This window comes from Acyrthosiphon pisum, chromosome A2 (genome assembly GCF_005508785.2).
Source record: "Acyrthosiphon pisum isolate AL4f chromosome A2, pea_aphid_22Mar2018_4r6ur, whole genome shotgun sequence".
NCBI classification, from domain to species: Eukaryota; Metazoa; Arthropoda; class Insecta; order Hemiptera; family Aphididae; genus Acyrthosiphon; species Acyrthosiphon pisum.
The window spans coordinates 30159547-30183737 of record NC_042495.1 but is presented as its reverse complement, the minus strand read 5'-3'; the positions used below and the strand labels follow the sequence as shown (position 1 = coordinate 30183737).

At 29.7% G+C, this 24191-nt stretch overlaps 1 protein-coding gene across 4 annotated transcripts in view; it reads left to right on the top strand.

The window, feature by feature from the left end:
* The first annotated feature begins 4334 nt into the window (after positions 1-4334).
* LOC100160923 (zinc finger protein 227) overlaps positions 4335-24191 on the top strand; it is a 30217-nt gene continuing 10360 nt past the window's right edge. For 2 of the 4 annotated variants that reach the window (XM_016801371.1, XM_016801370.2), the window contains exons 1-7: positions 11143-11241; positions 16132-16265; positions 16370-16390; positions 19888-19975; positions 20054-20222; positions 21645-21897; positions 21956-22541. In XM_016801371.1, coding sequence (XP_016656860.1) covers positions 16226-16265; positions 16370-16390; positions 19888-19975; positions 20054-20222; positions 21645-21897; positions 21956-21960 — 576 coding nt within the window. In that variant the 5' untranslated portion in view covers positions 11143-11241; positions 16132-16225 and the 3' untranslated portion in view covers positions 21961-22541. Of the gene's footprint in view, positions 4987-11073; positions 11242-12724; positions 13001-13202; positions 14140-16131; positions 16266-16369; positions 16391-19887; positions 19976-20053; positions 20223-21644; positions 21898-21955; positions 22542-24191 lie in introns of those variants that run through there. The other 2 variants (XM_016801372.2, XM_001951336.5) reach the window with 2 other exon arrangements.

Below are 24191 nucleotides of genomic sequence, written 5' to 3'. Positions count from 1 at the left end.
CAGCTTGGCTCCAGACAATATACTGCAGAAAGCAGCCGCTACATGTATACAGAGTGTATCTTATGTCATTGTACGCGGGTTTTTTTATCGGTTATGGATCGATGACATAGAATTTCGTTAAAACGAAAAACGACGTGTTTCTTTATTTTTAATAGGCAATTTTTTTATAACAATTTCAAAATTTTGAAGCACGTATCATCAATTTAGGTTCGCTAGTTTATTAACTATGGTCCTCTAAAGTTTACTAAAATATGCATTAATGCTTTTAATTGAAATAATTGATATAGGTTTAATTTCCAAGAGCTGAAAAGCTAAATAATTTTTTCTTATAACTAACTTTTGTAACTTGATATTTGAACCATAAGTTCTTTATATTGGACATTGGAAGGTATCGCGTGCAAAGTATGAATTTAGCAGTTGAAATTATTTAAGAATTATTTAATAATCGTGATTTAAAATAAACTATTTGCAAGATATTAAGATAAATAGTCAATCTCAATATAGGTTTGTACCTAACTTAGGCATACTTTGAATCTGAGTTAATTACAGATTTCCAATATTATTATAACAAGATCAAATACCATTAGGTATTACATTAGCCACCTAATAAAGAATTCAAATTAATGCTATTGTAAGAAAAGTATGGTAGAAAAGTATGAAATAAAATGTAAATGTCCAAAACTATAAAATTGAAGCGTTATGAATTTCAACTCCTAAATTCATACTTTGCATGCGATAGGTACCAATATAGGGAACCTATACCTACGGTTCAAATTTCAAGTGTATCCCACTATTCCCACTACGAGTAGAGCACCACGAAACGCACTATTTCATCACACAATTTTTTTTAACCCCCGTACATACCATGTCAACATTCGAATACCATATACCAATTTACTATTATTACTTTAGCCACCTAATAAAGAACCCAAATTGATGGTATTGCATGAAAAAAACTGTGAATAGTAATTAATTACGATTTCCTACAATAACAAATTAAAATAATAATACTGATCTTGATGATTGTATTTTAAAACTAAAATAATGAACTATGTTTGTTAAAAATTTTGTTTACTAAAGTCGGTATAAAAAGTGGTTATACGAAAAAATTATTTAGCTCTCGTAAATTAAACATAATATATCAATTATTACAATTAAAAGTATTAATGCATATTTTAGTAAACTTTAGAGGACCATAGTTAATAAACTAGTGAACCAAAATTGATGATTTGTGTATCAAAATTTTTAGAAAAAAAAGCTTTACCAGAATTCATTAAAAAATATAGTAGTTATCGTTTGAAAAAATAAAGTTGATTTTGCTATTGGTACACCTACGTGCTTCAAAATTTTGAAATTGTTATATAAAAATTGCCTGTTAAAAATAAAGAAACACGTCCTTTTTCGTTTTGACGAAATTCTATGTTATCGATCCACAATCGTTAAAAAACGATACAATGACATAAGATACACCCTGTGTAGGTAATATAATAATATTATGACGTACTGATACGCTTCGCACCGCCGCCCCGCCGACCGTATGAAATCATCCCGGACGATCATTCCGTTTTTATCTAAAATTATTTATCTCATTATGACGTACCTATTTAATATTATTGTTAATCCAATCTAACGGTGCGTCGGTTTTACTTGGCACGGTTTATATCACGCACGGTCTACGCACCACGCACCGTGTGATCCCACCTTATTTAGCATTCAATATCAATTACGACTATTTATTTATTGAGTTCTTTGTTTAATAACCCAACCAAAAAAACTGTCGCTTACAAGTACTAAGTGTGTTTTCGCAATTAATCTGTTTATATTTTAATCAGATGTGGTTAATTGAGCATACGTAAACTGCGCCCAAATGATCTTTTTTTTGTAAGCTGCGCCTGAATTTTTATCTATGTTAAAAAAGTATGATGTAAACCGCGCCCGAATTTATTTGGTAGATGTATATATACGTGAAGAAGCTCAGTATTCACCTGAAATATGGGCTCTAGCATCAGCAGAACTAACTTTAGCCACTAATGCATGCGAGTCATATCATTCTCATTTTAATTCTAGCATTTATATTACTCGTCCGAATATTTTCATGTTCTTAGAAAAATTAAATTAAGTACAAATAGAAACACATATCAAACTAAATAGTATAAATGAACCCCTTAAGAGGCTGTCAGTGCACTATTTGTTTTCTCTCTCTGGCTCACACGCAACATAGACAAAATGCATTTACGCAAAATCATTTTTTCTATGTGTTTAAGCAATCTTAAAGTAAAGTCATCCATGATAAAAAAAAAAATAGAGAATAATACTTTTGAGGGAATGACATCGATTTGTCTAAATATTGTCTCAAAACAATTTAAACATCATTTAAATTTACAACATTTTTTTATTTATTTTGAAAGTCGAATACAAAGTCAAATAATAATAAAATTTAAAATCGATATGTCATTCCCTCAAAAATATTATTCTCCATATTTTTTGTAATAGATGACTTTACTCTAAGATTACTTAAACGCATAGAAAAAATGATTTTGCATAAATGCGTTTTGTCTATGTTGCGCATGGGCCAGAGAGAGAAAACAAATATTGCGCTGACATCCTCTTAAATACCAAAATTCTAAAACAAAAAATAAACGCAAAACGTTAAAACATTTAATTAATAAATATAATAGTGGTCATATCCAATTGATAAATATTTATCAACAAAAGTCAATAATAAATAACATATTATGTTTTTTTTTTGTCCTAATATTGTACTTTTTGAGATTATATATTTTTTTTAATTTTTAATTTAACGAATTAAATATAAATTAAAGATTGTAATAATTTTAGATTAGTTATTCTTTGATTTTGTTTAATTTTGCAAAAATACAGCTGTTCAATTTTAAAGGTTAGCCGGGCGCAGTTTACATATCACATTTTTACACTTGATAAGAACTCGGACGCAGCTTACATGTATTATTATTTCGTGTTTACCTGTACCTTGGGCGCAGTTTACAATCGCCGGGTTACATGATTTGGGTTATTGGTTAAACTTTAACCAATAAGTTAATCTGTTAAAGACTCGCGAAAACGATGCATTTGTGGTTAATATAGATTCTATTTTATTTATTAATTTTATCATATTATTTTGTAGATTATCAATAACCAACCGTTAAACCATTTCATTTCCATGGTTAAAAATTATCAGTTATCTAAAACCAAAAGTTATTACCAAAAGTATAACCAAAACCGCGAAAATTACTTGTCTATAATATATAGTAACCATGTTACATTTGGTTAAGAGCGAAAACACGCCAAATGTTGGTACCATTATTTTCACCTAATCACATATTTTCACTAGATAATTTTTTTTTCTGTACATTAAATTATTTCATTTAATATAGTTATTTAAAAAACAAAAAACGCTATAATATAAATCATAACTCCCTAATCAAAAGTCGGATAACGTTGATATCGTTACCAATCGATACAGCGCAAAGCCCTCTATAAGGCCCGACTACAAAAACGGCTCGACGTGCCTAAAAAAAAAGTGTCCGTGCAGAAACACCCCAAAAAATGCAAATTTTGAAATTTCGGAAACCCTTAAGACGGGGAAAAACGTCTGGTAAAGTCTCGACACAAGACGCCGAATTTCATCAATTTTTTATAATTTATTTTTTAATTCAACTATTAAGTATGAATTTCACAATTAGGTATAACAATTAGTGTACATTTAGTCACTTTAAAATGTTGTGGGCCAGGAGGGCTAAGACCTATACTTTGAACTTCTGGGAGGGCTTAGTCCCCTCAAGCCTCCCCCCACGATTTCCGCCTATGTAATCATTACATACGTGTATTTTTACGCGCGTGGACATCATTTCGAAACGCGATTGCCAGGCTAACCAGCCGATTTCGAGGGAAAAGCGCATATGGACGGCTTTAAAAAGACGTCTAATACGCGATTCGGGCACGAACGGCGATCGAAAAGACGAAACGGAAGATGAAAACGAAAAAAAATCGGCAAAAAAGTCCGGCCGGGAGCACATTTTGCGATCGACATTGCGACCGCTACGGACGGCGCACGAATATAAACCGCACACCGGTGGCTTCGAGAAAACGCGAGCTACGCGATTCAAATACATAAGGGAGTGAAAATGGCTCGAAAATCGTCGAAATCGCGTGAAAAAGCTAAATTTTCAAAAATGTCAAATAATGATAAGAAAAGAGGTGATAACGAGGCCGCGGCGACGGAATTTTTTCATTGGCTCTTCCTCGTTGCATCATTCTTCTGATCCGGCGGCCATGTAATTGTTAGGTACTTATTCCATGCCAAACCGATTATCATATCATCATATTAATATTGTTTCATTACAAACCGTTCTTATTTACCTACAACACTGTCTTGTTGTTGTCGTGCGCCGTTTTAAAAGCAAAGCGAATAATATTAAAATATTATTATCGTCGTCGCACTCGAAAAACGTGCGCCCTCTTTCCGGCGTCCGACTTCGAGTCGTAGGTACGCGTACTGCCGTTGGCCGTCGACGCGCCGTCCGCCGCCGCCGCAAGCGTTTACGAGTCGCCGGCCATTTTCCGATTTTCACAGTCGCGTCGTGCGAATAACACAATTATATCATTGGCCGTCGTCAAGCGCACAATAGCGATATTGTCGCAGCGTGTGTTGTTCGCACCGTCGCCTACGCTTTTATCGCAGCTCGCCGTTGTCGTCGCCGTGCACTGCGGTACGTTACCTCCGGACGGTACGTCGCGACGGACGCCGTATTTCGCCGTCGACGCGCGATATCTCGTCCCGTTCGGTCGACGCGCGTTCCATTCGCCGCCGTAACCAGACTGACCGTTCGCTAAGCGAGGACGCTTCTTCATCCGCCGCGCAAACGTTACCGGCTGCCGCCGTTTATTGGTACCGAAGATTTCCACCTGCCTACGCGTTGTTGCTGAACCGACCATTTCGTCCAAGGCAATGCACACACCGCGATACACGTAAAGATTACTTAATAATTAAATACTTATACATTGTCATCGGAAACTGTCATATTATTGCTCAGTTGTTAGATACATCCGTATACATTACTTTTAGGTGGTTTTTACACATCGACACCGGCACAGTGCAAAACTTCGACGACTCAAAAATCGGTTAATTGTGTAGTGGGTACCTATAATTCGCTTTCCGTACTTATAATCGTTCCTCTTTGTAACGTAATGCAAATCATAGCGTTGAAAAATATGCTCTCTTGTTGCAGTCAATAATTTAACTATATTTTATCGCGTTCTTCAACCGAAATCGTGTATCTTAGAGTTGTTGCAGTTTAGAACTGAGGCGTCGTCAACGTATTCGGCTGAGTGCTGACAAAGTCAAAAATATTTTTACTAAATATGTAGATACGATAATCTATTTCAATCGTAAATAATTTAAACCAGTTTCTGGTATCCACAAAATAGTCATAAGTAGTAAATAAACAATTTCAATTTAAAATATGGGTAGGTAGGCCTCTACATCACATCCTTCTTCTAGGGCTTTTTTCAGTAATTTTTTACAAATTTGAACTGTCCTTTCAGCTAGGCCATTGCTCTGAGGGTATCAAGGGCTTGATGTAAAAATTGAGAAATTCCATGATTTAGAAAAAGTTATGAATTCACTTGAATTAAATGGCATGTTGTCAGCTTATATACTATATTGAGAAATAGTCAACTATAACTAGATGGTCTGTACCCGCAAGGAATAGAATATCTACCTACTCCTACCTTTTCATAGGGGTAAATTGGGACATCATGAGGTATTAAAGGGCTTTTTTTATTTGAATTTTGAAATTTATTACAAGTGTTGCATTTATTTATAAATTGTTCAATTTCATTATACATACCTGACCAGTATATAATTTGTCTTGCTCTTAATTTTGTTTTATTTATTCATAGATGGCTTTCGTGTAATAGTTTAAGTATAAAGGGTCTTAGTTTGGTAGGTGTTACTATTTTATGTGCGACATATATTATTCCATTTTCAATACCTAGTTATTTCATTTCTTAATTATAATATAGTTGCACTGATTTATCTGTGTGTTTCCCCTTTGGCCAACCTTGGTAATAGTATTCAATTATCTTATTCAGAACTGTATCTACCTCTGATTCTGATTTAGTATTGCAAGCGTTGTTGTTGTTAAATCTATTTACACGATGCACTATTCCTACAGTATCAAATTCCTCTGGAACGTTTTCTGATTTATAGTCTCTAGATAATAAGTCTGCTATATGTATTTTTTTTTTCTGGCAAATATTGTAACATAATGTCATACTCTAGGAGTTTTAGTCTCATTTTTTGCAGGCGATTTGATGGTATTTTTATTACATCTTTTTGCATGCTAGATAACTCGATAGATACTAATGGTCTGTAATCGTATATTGTGCGACCAAAAATATAGTAATGAAATTTTCTACATGCAAATATTCGGCTCAGAAATTCTTTTTCAATTTGAGCATGTGATATTTTTGTTTCTGATATGCTGGAGAAGACAGCAGTGTCTTTTGACACATCGCATTGGATGGTAATTTTTTCATCTGGTCTAAAATGAGTCAGAATCTGGGGGTTGTTACAAGTTTCTTTAATTCGTTTAAAGCTAAAGAATGTCTGCTTTCCCATATCCATATTGTGTCTTTTCTAGTGTCTTTTTTAAGTAACTCTCTGAGGTGACTGATAATTTTGGACATATTTGGTATGAATTCCCTAAGCTTCCCTAAGGTAGTTGAACATGCCAATTAATCTTTGTAATTCTATCCTTGATGTAGGTTCCTTTAGTTCAACTATAGCTTTTATTTAATTGTGGCCCACATATTTTATTTCAATGTTTTTGAATCGTAGTTTATCTATATTAAATTTAATATTTAGTGATTTGGCCCTATCTACTAATTTTTTTAATACTTTGTCATGTGTTGATTCATTCGTAGTGACAATCATAATATCATCAAAGTAAATTATGGTGTTTTCATTACCTATCTATATCACCAAAATATTTTTTATTTAGTTTTATAAATATTTCGGGAGCTGTTGTAATCCCAAAAGGAAGTCTGTAAAACTTGAAATATCCAAACGATATACTGAATGTACATAGATCTGATGATTTACTATCAAGTTTGACATGTCAAAATCCTTATTTTATGTTTAAAACAGTAAATGTTTTTTTATTGATTAGCTTAGAACGGATTTCCTCAAAAGTTGGAATCAGATAATTTTCTCATTTTAATGACTTATTGAGTTCTGATGGGTCTAGGTATGCAAAGTCTCAGTGTTTTATCTGGTTTTCTTACTATCACAAGGTTGCTAGCCCATTCTTTAGGTTTCACAACTTTAGATATAATTTTGTGTTTTACCTACTAATTTATTTAGTTCTACCTATACATCTTTATATAGTGTTTGGGGTAATCCTCTCGATAGAACTTGTTATTGGTGTTTATTTTAATCGTATGTTCACCTGGGAATGTCCCCATCCCTTCAAAAATACTACTACCTATTATTTATTACTCGATTTATTAGAAATATGTATTTTTTTACTATTGTCCTGTGTGATGATGCTGATACACTTTTCTTGTCTTTTGATTTGATTAAATTTCTCACATGCTTCTAGACTCAGTATAGACCTACTCTTTAATCTTATTGAGCCCAATGGCATGAATTTATATCCACCATAGCCCTCAAGTTTAATAGTTGTACTGTTCCAACGTTTATTTATATGTATTCAGAGGTAGATATTAAATTACCTTGAGAGCCAGTATCTAACTTAAATCTAATATACTTATTTTCTATCTTAATCTCCTCGAACCATGGTTGTTGAATACTGTGTGTCTAGGGCATGTTGATTTCATGACTGCTCGTCTGCTTCTGCGCATCTGCTTCTATATCTGCTATTTCTTGTATCATCTTGTTTGAGCTGCATACATTTGAGAAGTGGTTGGGTTTGGCACACTTCCTACACTGTTTACCGAAGGCTGGGCTGTTCCTTGAGTTTATTTGAAGCCTCATATTTTCTTTTTATAAAATCTATATGCGAATTTGAATATTCTGTTTCTGATTTTTCCGCTTTGTTTATAAGTTCAAAGTGTTTTTTAACATTTTCTGATTGTTTGAGGATTTCAATAGTTTTTTCTAACGATAAATCAGACATATTGATTAAGCATTCTTGGATTACCACGTCTGAGGTATTAATAATAATTTGGTCTCTTATGATAGAGTCTGTCAGTTCCTTATACTCACAAGATGCTGCCAATAGTTTTAACTGTATGATGAAGTTTTCCAGTGACTGTCCGTGTTGACGTTTGTATTTTAGAAAATTTAATCTCTCAAAACAATATTTTTTTTTCTTAGACAGTACTCATCGAATGTGGAAATTACTTTTACAAAAATTGGAATTGTATGGATTTTTTGTTCACTGAATGTGTTGTAGATATTGATGCCTTCTTCTCCAATTAATATAAGCATTAAGGCAGTCTTTGTCTCGTCTGGACACGTGTTTTTGTTACTTGCGAATAGATACAGTGACAAACATTGCTTCCAATTTTTCCAGTTTCCTTCAATGTTACTGTTGAAACTAATTTCTTTAGGGGCTTTTGAGTCTATTCTGACAATATAAGATATTACGATATGTGTTTATACTATATTTACAGTCTAATTCATGAATTGACATACCTACTTAAATTTCACAGCGCCATGTTTTATGCATATCAGTTCTGCGTTATTGAATAATGATGTCTACTACAATACTACATAACCATACTTCAATAACATAATAATAATAATGAGTAGTAACAATACCAGTGTTGACAACATCTACAACACTTACGCTTCTTCTCTTTTAAATCTCTGTGGAACTTGGAATAACCACTTAGCAACAATTTCTCCATACATTTTGTTGGTTCGATCAGCCTTAGTAAAACGAACAAGTACTGAGAACAAAAAATTGTAATTATAGAAAATTAAGAACACTAACTATATAAAAACTTTTATGTTTGCATAAATATATACATAATCGATATAGAATTATAATATAAATACTTGTATGGACTAAAAGTAAAAATAGGCATATATAATATATGTATAGTCGGGGTATAGTGAATTATGGCTTTATTAAATTGTTTAAATTCATTAATGAATGAAACTTTTGATGCTTTTCCTTTCCAACTTAACTGACAAGCAAACTGATAAGAAATTGTATATGCTAGTGCATTGTTAACTACATCTCCATAATCAGTTCCTCCCAATCTTTTGAGATCATTTACCGTCATTCACCTACGTAATGTGTTATAAAAAATTCCAATATATTTATTATATATGCTGTCTTGAAACATAAATTGAAGCATAAATGTCAACCTCTAATTAAATATGAATGGTAGCATAATATTAAGTAGCACCAGTAGTGGTTGTATAGTAATTATACATATAATTACAAATTATCATTTTTATATTCTAACCAAGCCAAATAATAGTCATATATATTTGTTTGTAACTAAATTACAATTAAGAACGTATTACTGTTTGACAATTATCAAATATTAAAATTAACCAATAAAGTTAAATGTGCACGTTTGTTTATTTTATTTTCAGCAGTTTTAAATTGACCATCTGTCAAATATGGGAGATCTGTATCAAAATTATAAGTACTACTGACCATAGGTTCTGTACTATTCCAACAAACATTAGAAGATTTATTTTGCTGTAATACATGTTCTTGAACCTCAGCAATTTCTTCTCGTACTTATATCATTTCAGAATTGATTTTTGAAAGCATTTTATATACTTCTTTAGCAGTAAAAACTAGCGGGTAGTAGATATTTGTTAAAAATGAAGCAGTTATATCAATATTATTTAATAATTACCTTTCTCGGATGGCTTATGTTTATTAATGTCAGTTTGGCACATGTTTGAACTTTGGACTTCTGTAACAGTTTCAAATGTACCAATTAGGTACAATTGTACAATAACTAAGTCATGTAAATGTTTTATTTATTTAATTTTAAAAAAATACTCTGCAGCTGTAGCTGGTGGTATGTTATAGCATTATTAGTTATCAGTGTTATATACTTTTTTGTCAACGATTTAGGGATAGAATTAATTGTTTCTTCAGTTTGATCTTCAATAAATAAAACAAGAAAATTGACTTTATACCTCTTAAATTCAAACCAGTTATATTCAACCTACTATATTCTACTATAGTAATCAATAAATTAATTTGCAATTAATAATTTCCTTATAGAACAATTTTATTTTGGTTTAATCATAATGCAATAAAATACATACATATTACATACAATTAATAAATTTCTAAAAATTAAAAATCAAGAAAGTTTAGATGTCAATTTCTGACTTGGCAATTGTTTTTATTTATCATTAAATTTCTCAAAATCGTCAATTTTTAGTTATTACACTAATGTACCTACGGTATACTTGAATCTCTTTTCAACAGCTTACAATATGTAAATACAAATTTATAATGTATTTTGTGTAGGCATAAAAAATACTTAATTAGACACAAGGTTGGTATAATTATACGTTTATCCTCAATTTTATCTGTAAGCTGTTTGTATACAGTCTCACTTAACTAACCACAGTTAAACACTTATGAACACTATTATACATTTATCAGAACAACATACTACATCATATCTCTCTATTATGTTATAAAAAGATATATATTTTTGTGTTTTTTTTTTTGTCTAAGATTTGATATCAACACCAAATAATAATTATAATTTATATTTTATATTTTATATTTAAACTTTCTTTTGGTATAAATGTCAGTTATGAGTTGAAAACGGTGGTGACAAGAGCAGAGCTTACATCCTACTAATTTTCCAAAAATATTTAGTTAAACCCAAACTAATGTTTTGTTTGGGTATTGTACATTAAAATTAAGTGTGACGCTGGTGTTTAATTTCAGTGTTTCAATGTTTGGTGCCATAACGTTTGTATACCAAACAAGACATTTTTCTATATGTACGACCTGCAACCATTCCCCCCCCCCACTAAATGATCAATTTGAATTCAAAAGTGCCTACATAATTTTAATGATTATATGTTCACAGTAATCAAAAAATGATAAAAGAGGAGAGAGTCAGTATGGAAACATTACAACCATCAATGTTGTCGATTCCACTTAGTAGATGTGACGATCCTGTATATAATAAAGTTATTAAACAAGAAAACATTGAGGAAACAGACTCTAATTGTGATAATACCATATCAGAAATAGGGTAAGACATGTATTTACTTCATAGTGTAATATGGCATAAAGAGCTGCAACTGTCACATTTTTTAGATTTGGTCACTTTTTGTCACTATATTTTGAAAAGTGCACGTTTTCCTAATTTTAGTTGTTTATGGCATTGTTTCGAGATAGACGCCAATATAAACTTGTAATCCTTAATATATTTTTTAATTACTCAAATTTTTTAAAATTTATCTAATTTCACTGAATAATATTTGTAGTGATAATAAACCATAATAATATTAATATTGTATTGATGTTTTTGACTTTCCATATATTATAATTATTATAGTATGATATAGAATTTAGATGTATGTGATAACCTTTTACCACACAACTGCATAGAACAATTGTGCCACTGTCACAATTATATTATATATATATATATATATATATCGATAATTATTATGACTATCTAGGAGTAATTTATAAAATAGATATCTTTATAATTTGTCATTAAAGTTTTAAGTTGTTTGTATACTTTTAAATTGTATTAAGTTAATTGAATGTTATGTTTGGTTTGTTGCAATTACATTTATTATTGGTGAATATCAATATATAATATATAATTGGCAATATATATAATAACTCCTAACATGTTGTACACCATTATATCATATAGTTTCTATCGTGTACTATGAAAACCAATTTGATTTTGCAGTTAAGTCTATTTGGGATAGACTTCCTTGCACTTGATTTTATTCCCCAAAAACCTAGAAAAATAGAAATTAAAATTAAAATTAGTTATTTGGGAAATATATCACAAATAGACTTAAGAGTACCCTACACAGACATTTGTTGACTCCATCTTATTAGTACGTAACATACCAAATTTTAAATTTTTTAAACTAATAGAGCTAAACATGATTATCTAAGCATACATTTTTTTAACGGTACGCACTTGTAAGACCGAGACAACAAATGTCTGTGTATCATCCTCTTAAGATAAATTCATATCTGATTTTGGAGTTCTTATCACATCATTAGAACAACTGGCTTGACATAAAACGCCCTTGATTTCATACGTCCACAGGTACAAAATCGCTGGTTCCAAATTGCATTCCCATAGCTAATATCATAATAATCGATAGATAGGTATATCTATCTTTATTATTTGTCCATCTTATGTTAAATTGTATATGATTATATATTCTTTTTAATAGAATATCGACCCGATTATATTTAAAGTGATTGATGATCATTACCTATGTATGCAGTGTATACTGTATACACATAATTTTCAAACCTCTAACTTCAGGTTAATTTAATCTGATAATTACAATAAACATTCCATTTAAATCAATTTATAAATTACAATTAGTAAGGTACTAGAAAAAAATGGATAGTCAGCACATGATTTTGATCTAAAATGTAGAACAAATTTGTTGTATGAACAACATAAAATAATTCTTAAATTTTATGATAAAATCTGCATAATATTAATATTTAAAAGTAATTTTACATTTTAGAAATACATGGAATACTAAAAGGGAAGTAAACGCAACTGACATCAATATTAAATATGAAAAAGATACTATTGAGATATGTGAATTTTATGGACATATAAAGATGGAAACCAGTGAAATAGAAGAGCCATTCTTTTGTGCAATGTGTAATATATTATATTACAGAAAATCCGATTTGAGAAAACACATACTACATCACAAAGAATTAAATAAATTTACTAAACAAAAAAATATTGGGGAAAAAGGCCATAATAATGACTATACCATATTACAAAGAGGGTAAGACTTATATTTACTTTTAAGTGTAATATGACATAACGAGCTGGAACTATTAGATTTTTCTAGGTTTGGTCACTTTTTGTCCCTATATTTTAAAAACTTACCCATCATAACATTATTACATTATTAATGCATTGTATCTGATTTAAACAACAATTGGCTACTGAATAAAAAATAATACATTTTTTGCAATTTATTTTAGGTATGATGATATATTCCAGGGGTCAAGGGAGTTGTCGATTCCACTTATTATATGTGATGACCCTGTATATAATAAAGTTATTAAACAAACAAATATTGACGAACAATTTTGTGATAAGAGCTTTGCTCCTGGAGAACTTACAATGCCACATACTGGAGAAAACCCATATCGTTCTGACATCTGTAAAAAAGGGTTTTCTGGATCATATGTGTTAAGACAACATACAAGGACATATACTAAAGAAAAACTGTATAGTTGTGATATTTGCGGTAAAAGCTTTACACGATCAACATATTTAAAAGTGCACAGTAGGATCCATACTGGAGAAAAACCGTTCGTTTGTGATATTTGCGGTAAAAGCTTTAATCATATATCAAATTTAAATGTGCACAGACGGATACATACTGGAGAAAAACTGTTTGTTTGTGATATTTGCGGTAAAAGCTTTACACGATCAACATTTTTAAAAGTGCACAGAAATATACATACTGCTGAAAAGTCAAATAAATGTAAAGTCTGTGATAAAAGCTTTGCTTCTTTACAAGGTTTAAGACGACATGCCGGGATACATACTGGAGAAAAACCATTTGGTTGTGATATTTGCTATTATAGCTTTTCAAGTTCATCAAATTTAAAAGTGCACAAAAGGACACATACAGGAGAAAAACTGTTTATTTGTGATATTTGCGATAAAAGCTTTTCAATTTCATCAAATTTAAAAAGGCACAAAAGGACACATACTGGTGAAAATCTATAGCACCGTAATATCTGTGACACGTTATTTTCCTTGTCTAGCATATTTAAGAGTGCATAAAAGAATACATTAAAAATAAAACATTTAGTACGATATCTGTGAACAAGAACTTTTGCAATCAGAAAATTTGAAGAAACATACTACTAAGAGATATATACCTTCGAATGGCCTTAAATTGCAGCATTTATTTTAGCAGGTTTGGTACATATCCCCCGGAGGCTATGGACGTACAGGACATTCTGTGCGGACCCGTCTTCGGGTATCTCTCGAATGATCTCCAGGAGAAGGCAATAGCCCTTCGCGATGCAGAGGAGACGTTTAGGATCTTCAACAAGATAGTGGAGGAGATCCTGACCCTTAAAAAGTAAGAGGAGAGGGTTCGTCAAGCGGTTGAAGATGCAGACGAGTTTGCTACATATGATTTAACCTCAGTTTTTATTCTGTGTAACCAATATTACTATTATTCCCATGATTGTGTTGTTAAAAATAAGCTATTAATATAATACAACTACATTCTACTATTAATATTGTATACCTACATAATAACGTTATAAACTAATTGAAATAAATTTTTTCTTCCATTTGTCTGTAAATTTAACTATAATTTATAGTTTTCTAATCTAGATATTTGTTCAAGCATTCATGACTACCTCTACAAAATGTCTATTGCCTTAAGGTTAATTTATATTAATTTCGTTAGTATGATTCGCAAAAATTGTTCTCTTCTGAGATAGAGTATAATTAACTGCTCAACCCATGATAATTTTGTTAAATATGTTTTAACATATATTATGTTATTACTACTATTATTTGTATATATAATAATATTATCAACTACATAATCATGTTTTATGTTATAAGAAGAAAATAATATAATAAAAATTATCTTTATTTCTATATAATGTATTTATGTAAATTGTGTTGTACCTCAGTAAGCTGTTATTACTTTTTATTAGTTCTAATTGTATTTAGTCCTGTGCTCTACTAGTTGATTAAAAATTATATTGTATTTTTCTGTGGATTTTTATACCACTATTTAATTTATTAATATCCAAATTTCTGATAGTTGTGTGTAAGATAAATAGTGTATGTAACTATGAACAAATAGGACCCGGGTCGAGGTTCCATACATAATGTTTTCAAGTATTTTTGGCTTGTCCCTGCACTCACAACAGGCTGTGCACACTTATGATAATGGTTTTCAAGCAGGTATATAGAAACACATTTCAGAGAGCAGTTTATATGTAATAGCATTTTAAATTAACCTTCCGTGGCCATTTTATACAAATATAAAATATATATTATTGGTGGGGTTGTTGTAGGTACCCGCCTGATATTTGAAATTAATATAACCAGAATATTATTAATTTAAATTTTAATTTAAACTGTTCTTCTAATTGTATAGTTTATAATATTGTGTACCTAATGTCTTTAATATATTAATATATGTTTATAGGAAGTGCATATAGATATATTACTATTATTACTAACAATTCTAAGTTTCTAACATTTAAATATTAAATTGCAACAACAGATTACAAAATATCATATAAAACTATAAGAATTAAACAACTATTTTATAGATTCAACATTTTTAGTTAATGGCACAGTTCATCATTTATTTTATTGAAAAACACTAGTAAAACTTATTCTAACACTTTCTACCCAGCGACTCCACTCCTAACCCAGCCAAACGTTTTTCCTGTGATTTCAAGATATGCCGCAAATAATGAATTATGTTGGATATTTTACCTAATAACATTTCATCATCAAAAATGAATACAATGTTTGGGTACATAGTGTTTTTAAAATAATGCCATGTTTTTTAAGATGTTTCAATCAGGTTATTGTTTAAATGTTATTTTAGATGTCAAGTAAGATTGTTTGAAGATATGATGGTATCGTTTCCTACAGGTAATGCAAATATTTTAGCAAATAATCTGAATCCAGCAAAATTAACGTTTCGATTGAACACACTACAAGTGTGGAAAATATTCTTCCGAACAAACACGTCTTGACGTAGGGAAAAATTGTGATAATAAATATAAAAAATAAAAATTTTTTCAATATTTTTGTTTTTCAGTGATAATTTATTTACATCTACTGATTCAAATGTTTATGAGTCGAATATGATAATTAATCATACATTTTCTAGTTTTTTATTGTATGTTTTAGGTAAAATTGCGCAATACTGCAGGCGCTTCATGTCCAATATTTGCCTCCAGCCTCAGGTATAGGTACCTATACCGATTTTTCAGACAATTTTGCAATGATTGAAGATAACAATGATAATTCATACTGTGTAACTGGTAAGATTGTGTTACCTATTTTAATTTAATTTAAATTATTCATATTTATCAATATTTATATATTAGAAAGAACAAAATTACATAATTTATTGACCTTCTTTAAGCTGACGCATATGGTGAGAGCAGTGAGTTGAATTAAATAGATTATTTATATATTAGATTTAACATTTTCTAATTTTAAATAACAGATTTTCTTAGTATACATTTAAAAAATAAATAAGAATTTTTTATTTTTAAGAGAAATTTACAATCTATACCTTAGGCACAATAGTTAATGGGATACAGAATATACATATAAGGTATCAAAACAAATTAATATTAAAAATAATAACAGTAATAAGCAGCCACCCATTAATGACAATTTCGCTCGTTTTTTTTTTTTTTCTAAAATATGTATTATATTATATTTTATTTTATTTTTTTTTTTTATGAATATACTTAATTTTTTTTACTTGATTTATACAAGCAAGTCACGGCACCATTTTCGTTTTAATCTTCTTGGAGGGTTTCCCGGGATAGTTGGGGTAGAGAGATTTTTAACTAGCGGATTGGTGGAAACGTTTGTAATAAATGTTTACTTCATCGTGCACTAGAGGTATTTTTAAATCCGAATGAATAGTATGATTAGAAACATAAGGATGGGCATTTAATAATTTACGAAGCGCTAGATTTTGGAAAGTTTGAATTTTGTTTAGATTGGACTTTTTTGCGTTTCCCCATAGTTGCAGTCCATATGTCCACATGGGTTTAAGTAAGAATTTATAAATAAGGAGTTTGGTACTAGTGTGAGTGTATCTGTTATTATAAATGAGATTTTTTAAAAGACGTAGATGTTGGTTTAAGTTTATTCTTTTTGATTTAATATGCTGGTCCCATGTCAGCCTTTTATCAAGGGTTAGGCCAAGATATTTAGTGTTCTGAGCACTTAGAATTTGGGTCCCGTAAATGAAAACATCATTGCAAGGAGTAAGTCTTAGGGTGAACGTCGTATAGATAGATTTCGCTTGATTAATTTTAAATCTCCAGTTGGTGTACCAAATTATAAACCATCTAGTTCAAAATTTAATACTGAATATACCTAATGTTTAAAAATATTAATTGAAGTTTTTATTTCACATAATTTCCATTATATTGATAACAAGAAATAGGATTTTGATAGCATTTTTTTTTTCATATTTTAACTTAACTTTATTCATATTATATTATGTCATTTTATGTAATTTTTGTAAATTATTCATCTTTTTCTAATATTTTTCAAATTTAAGATATGTTTTGACATTTTTGCATTTTTAAAATTAATATTGTATTCATAGGCAGATAATAATTGGTTTCATACGTAGGGCCTTAACATTTTCACCTTATCCATTTGCGTAAATACACATTTTCAGACTCTTCAACCTACTAGCTGGTTCTTACTCCTACTTTATTCTACCTAAGGCACCAAATAATAAATATGTGTAGGTTATAGAAAAATACATAAATAAATTATTGAGGCTACTCATTTTTTCATAACCTATCATTTTTGCAAAATGTTAACAATGTTATCGCCCATAACATTGAAATTTAGTTTCTCAAAATCGGCTAGCAAGTACACATGTTATTATTCCTATTGTAATAATTAATTGCACTATTTAACAAAGGTGGGCATTAACTTGTTAAAAAGTTAAAGTAAGTTAAAAAGTTAATTTTTTTTTAACTTTTTAACTTAAATAGTTAGTTTTTTTGTTTTTAACTTATTAACTTATTCAGTTAAATTTTGTACTGTCTTAACTTAACTTTTTAAAGTTAATTATCATTATTGTACAGTTAAGTTAATTAAATTTTTTTTTATCATGTGTGGAACCAAGAGACAAAACTTATTCATTCAATTTCGGTAATTTATTTTTCTTATAATATAATATCATCAATTCATAATAATCAAATTATATTATAATCTATATTCTATAGGTACTACAGTAAAGAATAATAATTAATATACTATCCACCGTATGGACTGGCTATTTTCACGAATTCTATGATTTAATGATCTACTCGGTATTGAATAATCCTATTTTTGTTTTATCTAACTCTCCAATTCCTAAAAACAGGTTTAAAACTAAATATCATAGTCTTAAAATGGAAATCATTATATCAATAACATATACCTACTGGTTTCTGGTAAATACGACAATAATTCCAATGGACAAAACAAAAAGTCGTCCGAGATATTTATAAATTATAATTTATATTGCCGTATTCGTTATACATACAAGCAAACGTATGAGATTAGAAAATAACATTATCAAAATAAATATGGAAACAATTTTTGGTAGGTATTATACTATTATCATTATTCATTGATTTTATTTTAATAATAGACTATTATAATGGTACTAAATATAATAAGTCTAACTAGGATAGAAGACTTACAGTAAAATGTATACTACTACTAATAATTAATATCTTCTCTAGACTCTAACATGTTTGGTATAATTTAAAGTTTATAAGTTTCTGCTAACAATGAAATATAATAATAATTTTAAGTTTTATGTTTGCACAGTGCTAAGCGTCTTGGTAAATGTCCGTAAAAATCAAAGTACTAGGGCAATTGATGAATTATGAATATTATGACTTAAAAAAAAATTAACTTTTTTTAACTGAGTTAAGTTAATTTTATTTTCCATCTTAACTTTTAACTTAACTAGTTAAATTTTATTTTTTTGTTAACTTTTAACTTAACTAGTTAAATTTTATTTTTTTGTTAACTTTTAACTTAACTGAAGGTAATTTAATTAAATTAACTTAACTTGCCACAGTTAATTATTTTCATTAACTTGCCCACCATTGCTATTTGATTAGCCTTATGGCATTGTAGATTTACCTGTTTACTGACAATATTCATTTATACATTTTGTATTTTGCTTGCATTCATCCATTATCAATTAGTTACAAATACTTACTTTAATGATTAACTATAACAAGATTCTCCAGTCCATATCACTAATTCTTATCACAGCTCCTAAATTTTCGTCTTACTAATGTCACTACTTTTATAATTCAAACGACTCTTACTCCAAAATCAGTACCCCCATTCTCAGCGAGTCCCACTTTTTTACACGATTTCGTTCATATTCGACCCATTTTTAACCATTTTTCTATTTGATTCGCGTAGCTCGCGTTTTCTCGAAGCCGTCGGTGTGCGGTTTATATTCGCGCGCTGTCCGTAACGGTCGCAATGTCCATCGCAAAATACGCTGCCAGCCGGACTATTTTGCCGAATTTTTTCGTTTTCTCCAACCGTTTCGTCTTTCGCACGCCGTTCGTGCACAAATCGTGTAGTTAATGTATTTTTAAAGCCGCCCATATGCGCTTTTCTTTGGAAATCGGTCCGTTCGCCTCGCAATCGCGTTTCGAAATGACGCTGGCGACCGACAGACCGTCCATACGCGTATAATATATTCATTTGATAATATTGTTATTTTTATGATAATAAATTGTTTTTTTGTTTTTCATAATGTGAATAGGGAACACTATATAGAATGCGTACCCCCATTACTATATTATTATACTTTTCGTATTATTGGACATTCCTTTTTTCTATTGACTTTTAAAAATGGTTTTATAATTAATAATTTATAATTAGGCGACTTTTTACATTCTGTTCACACAATGGTCAAACACTGTGTGATATGTCACAACGTTGAAGCTGTTCCGGGAGTTTCAGTACACACGTAATCACATTATATTAATACATTAAATATTCCATAGGTACATATTAATATTATACTGATGTATTATATATTTTTTAGGTTCCTGATAGACGCTGTACGTCAACGTTTGTGGGTGCAATTTGTCGAGAACCTGATGATTCATGTCAACCGAACCTCTAAGTCATGTTCGAGGCACTTCATTCCTGGCGTGCACTTCTTACAAGGAGGCATTCGCCCTCGTCTGACCAGAACAGCAATGCCGTCAATAGTAAGTTCATTTTATGAAATATAATTTTAGTTTTAAATTGTAATTGTGATGTACATCTCCACACCCACCTACAACGATAATGAGTACCTATTGTTATATTTTGTAAGGTTTTACTTACTGTGTTTGGTGTTTATTAAGTTATACAATATAACTTAAATACTACACTCAACAACAATGACACAGACACACAGTCTTTATAATATAATACCACTAAGACTCATCATTCTATAGGTATACAAGCAAACTTTCCTTATAAATTATAATCAATTGCAGACTAATTATATTATATACAAGGTTTTTGTTGCATTCGTTTTGTTTATTGCAAAGCTTATTATATTTTATTTTATATACTCCAGACCAGTACATAAGACAATACTCAATTCACTGTTTTCATAACTTATAATTTATATCCATAAAATTAGTGGTTACATAACTTAATATGTACTATTATTATTGTATGCTCAATTTACTTCTTATTTAAATTCAAATTTGTTGAACAGAAATGAATTGCTAACCTTTGCGGTTCTTCTTCTATTCCTAATATTATTTACTGGTCAACTCAAAAGAGTAGGTATACCTACAATATAATTTTAATATACAGGCATATCTGACTTATCTTATTAAAGATATGTGTTTCAACCAAATAAATATCATATAAAAGTATGGTTTAACATTCAAATATGTGTGAACCACACATTGGATAACTATTAGTTTGCAATATATCAACTTATAAACTACAAACCATATATATATTTTTTTTAAATATAACATTCTTTTTATAATTTGTCATTGCAGGAAAATACTTAATAAAACCTATATAAAACTATAACAACATTTTTCTGTGGAAATAAATAGTAAAAAAAGCAGGTAAGTGGATGTCGCTCTGCTGTACAGTAGATTACAAGTGGGTCACTGTATTAGACTTGAATTCAATGATAAAATATCATTGTATAAGAAAGACGACTCTGATCGAAGACGGTTTGTCAAGTTTGGATATTTTATATTGTTATTATTTATTTTATCATGTAAATTGAATTAATAGTATAATATTATAATTTTTTATTCGTTTTTATGGTGATAAATAAAGCGTTAGAAATTAAAATCCCATTTTTAGCGGTTTTTTGTAATTTTTCGGTAGTTTTTCCCGTGGCATTAAATAACTATTGAGAAAATCGAAAAATGACCTCTTTATAGTACCATCTTGATCCAATTTGCTAAAAGATAAAGTACTATATGTTGAAATTAAAGCACTCCTTCGGATAGAAATTTTGTATACAGGATGTATAAAAAAAAAAAAAAATAATAAACACCATTGTAAAACCAATATCTTCTTCGCTCCGCTCAGAATCTAATATAGAAACAATTCTATTACACTAGTTTATTTTATACCTGCACATTAAACTAATTAAAATGATTGTATAGGTGGTCGGGGCACCACCGGTACCTGACCGTGAACTACCAATTCACTCAGAAATTGACAATGCCGATGCAAACGGTGGCACAGAAATCGTCGCGGTGGAAGTCGTCGAGGTACAGGTGGAAAGTATCAACATGGAAGTCGTCCAGATGGACCAAGTTCTGATGGATGACGTTGAGGTAGTACCAGGCCAAGTGAAGATGGTGGCCCCGAATAATAATGAGGAGATGCAACTTGAAATCGACTTTTTACTTAGAAGTTAATGAATATTCACATTATATCTATGTTTGTTACAATTTTGTAATTTCAATTGCAGTTTGAACCAATTTCCCCGGGTGTTTCAGTCGAACAATCATGGACCGTCTGGCTGGCATCCATCATCCGCTCCTGGAACAGCATTACATTGGGGTGTTGAATGCGGTTTGTAGAGATCGTGTAGCCCACCACTTTCCCATCAAAAGTACCAGACAGGGTGGTTTCTATACATGTCGTATTAGTCGTCTTGTGACCATAACAAGACAGCGGGTGTTGCAACCCGCACCTGTACTACTAATGAATTTGTTGACTTTTGATTCAAGGGAAGCCAGGAGCTTTAGAGCTGAGATTTTAAGGTACAACAACTGTTTGGAATTCGCTGCGTTCTCCAGTGACTACAACCCCAGACGTTTGCCAGGTCATGAACCTAGGGTATTTTATGCTCAAGGATAAGTGTATCAAAGGACTAACTATGAAGTCGCCCCAAACGTAGACAGACAAACGAGATACTGTGAGTTGTATTTCGTGAGTTCTGAGCAAGCAAACTGGGCTCGCTTGTAACAGAATCCAGGCCGTTTATTGGAGCAAGTTCTTGCTGACCTAAACCAGCTGTCTTAGGATATCAATCCATACGCCCAGCCATTTTAGTAAGTTATTAATGTCATTAAATTATATGAAATTAACTCATCAACATTGTACTCATGAACACCAAAAACCCCAGCTTAGATCTCAAAATTGTTACACATTACTTCTATATAATATTATATTATGTAAATTTACATTTGGAAAACTATTTAATTTTTACTTATAAACTGATTCAATTTCATTATTTAAATGTGATTACCCTGATAGCAAAGAAATAATTTATGTATGTTATTATAATATTATTTTCATAATGACTAATATTACAATATTATTACTTTTCCATAATATTTTGGGTACCATAATATTATTGTAATATTATAATATTATTATTTGGCCAAGAATATTTATTTATAATAATATTACTAGAATGATGTTATTATAATATAATTTCATTGATGTAATAATATTATTATAAAAATCATGGTAATAAATTGTTATAATTATCATATTTATGCATCTTAATAATGTTTTTAACACATTACTTTTACTTCAAATAATGTTTTAATATTGTTATAGTTTTGTAAAAAACATGTCTAAATAATATATTGTACTACCATATTATATGATCACAAAACTTGATAATATTACTTTTGAAAAAGGAAATTAATTGTTTTAATAAATGTTCACAAATTAAAATAAACTGGTTACATTTTATTTAAAGAAATAGAATAGCTGTATTATTACAAAGTTAACTTAGTTATTACTAAGTATTAGTGTTACATATTAAATTGCTTCATTATCTGTTAATTCATTTGTTTTTTTGGCTTTAATGCGGAATGTTGCCCCAGCGATGTAAATCTTAATGGGCTCCTCTATAACTGAATTGGAAACATTTTCAAATACTTTTATTTTTCTCACTTTTTCTGTAATAATAATAAAAAATAATATTAATAAAAGGTTATATATATGAATACATAAAATAGAGTAATATGTATATATTATATGCTATAGAATAAATAATTTGAAAAATAAAAGTTATTGTTTCACTCAAGACACTAATATATTAACTATATATACTACAAAAGACATCATACATTTGAAAATATCATCTTTATATATAGGTATAAGCTATACTCAAAAATTGTAAACAGCAGAATTTGAATAAATTATGTACTATTAAAGAAAAAAATAGGAGTGAGTCCTGTATATATTATATATATAATTGTTTAACTTCTATTAGACTTGAATAATACAATATTATATTATTATAGTTGTTAAATGTATTTTAGATTAAAAACGGGAAAAAGGCAATAATATTTATAAAAATAATTTATATATTATGAAATAAAAAAAATAAAAACAAGATCTGCCTGCTTGATCGATTTAAAATAATATTTATAATATAATATATATTTAATATATGTATATAAAAATTATCAACTATAAATGGTAGGTATATGCTTATAACAATGACATATCTGCAATAATATACTGGGTGATTCTTTTATCATAGAACACTCATTATTTCAGAAAGTGTACATTTTTTTGAAAATATTTTTTTACATAGTTTCAAGTCGCTTATAAAACAATGTTTTTCTTAAAAAATTATATTTTTAAATATTTTTTAAGTTTTTTAATTTTTTGAATGACAACATTGGGTTTTAATTTTATATTCCAAAGCAGAATATTTTTCTTAGTATTTTGATACATGA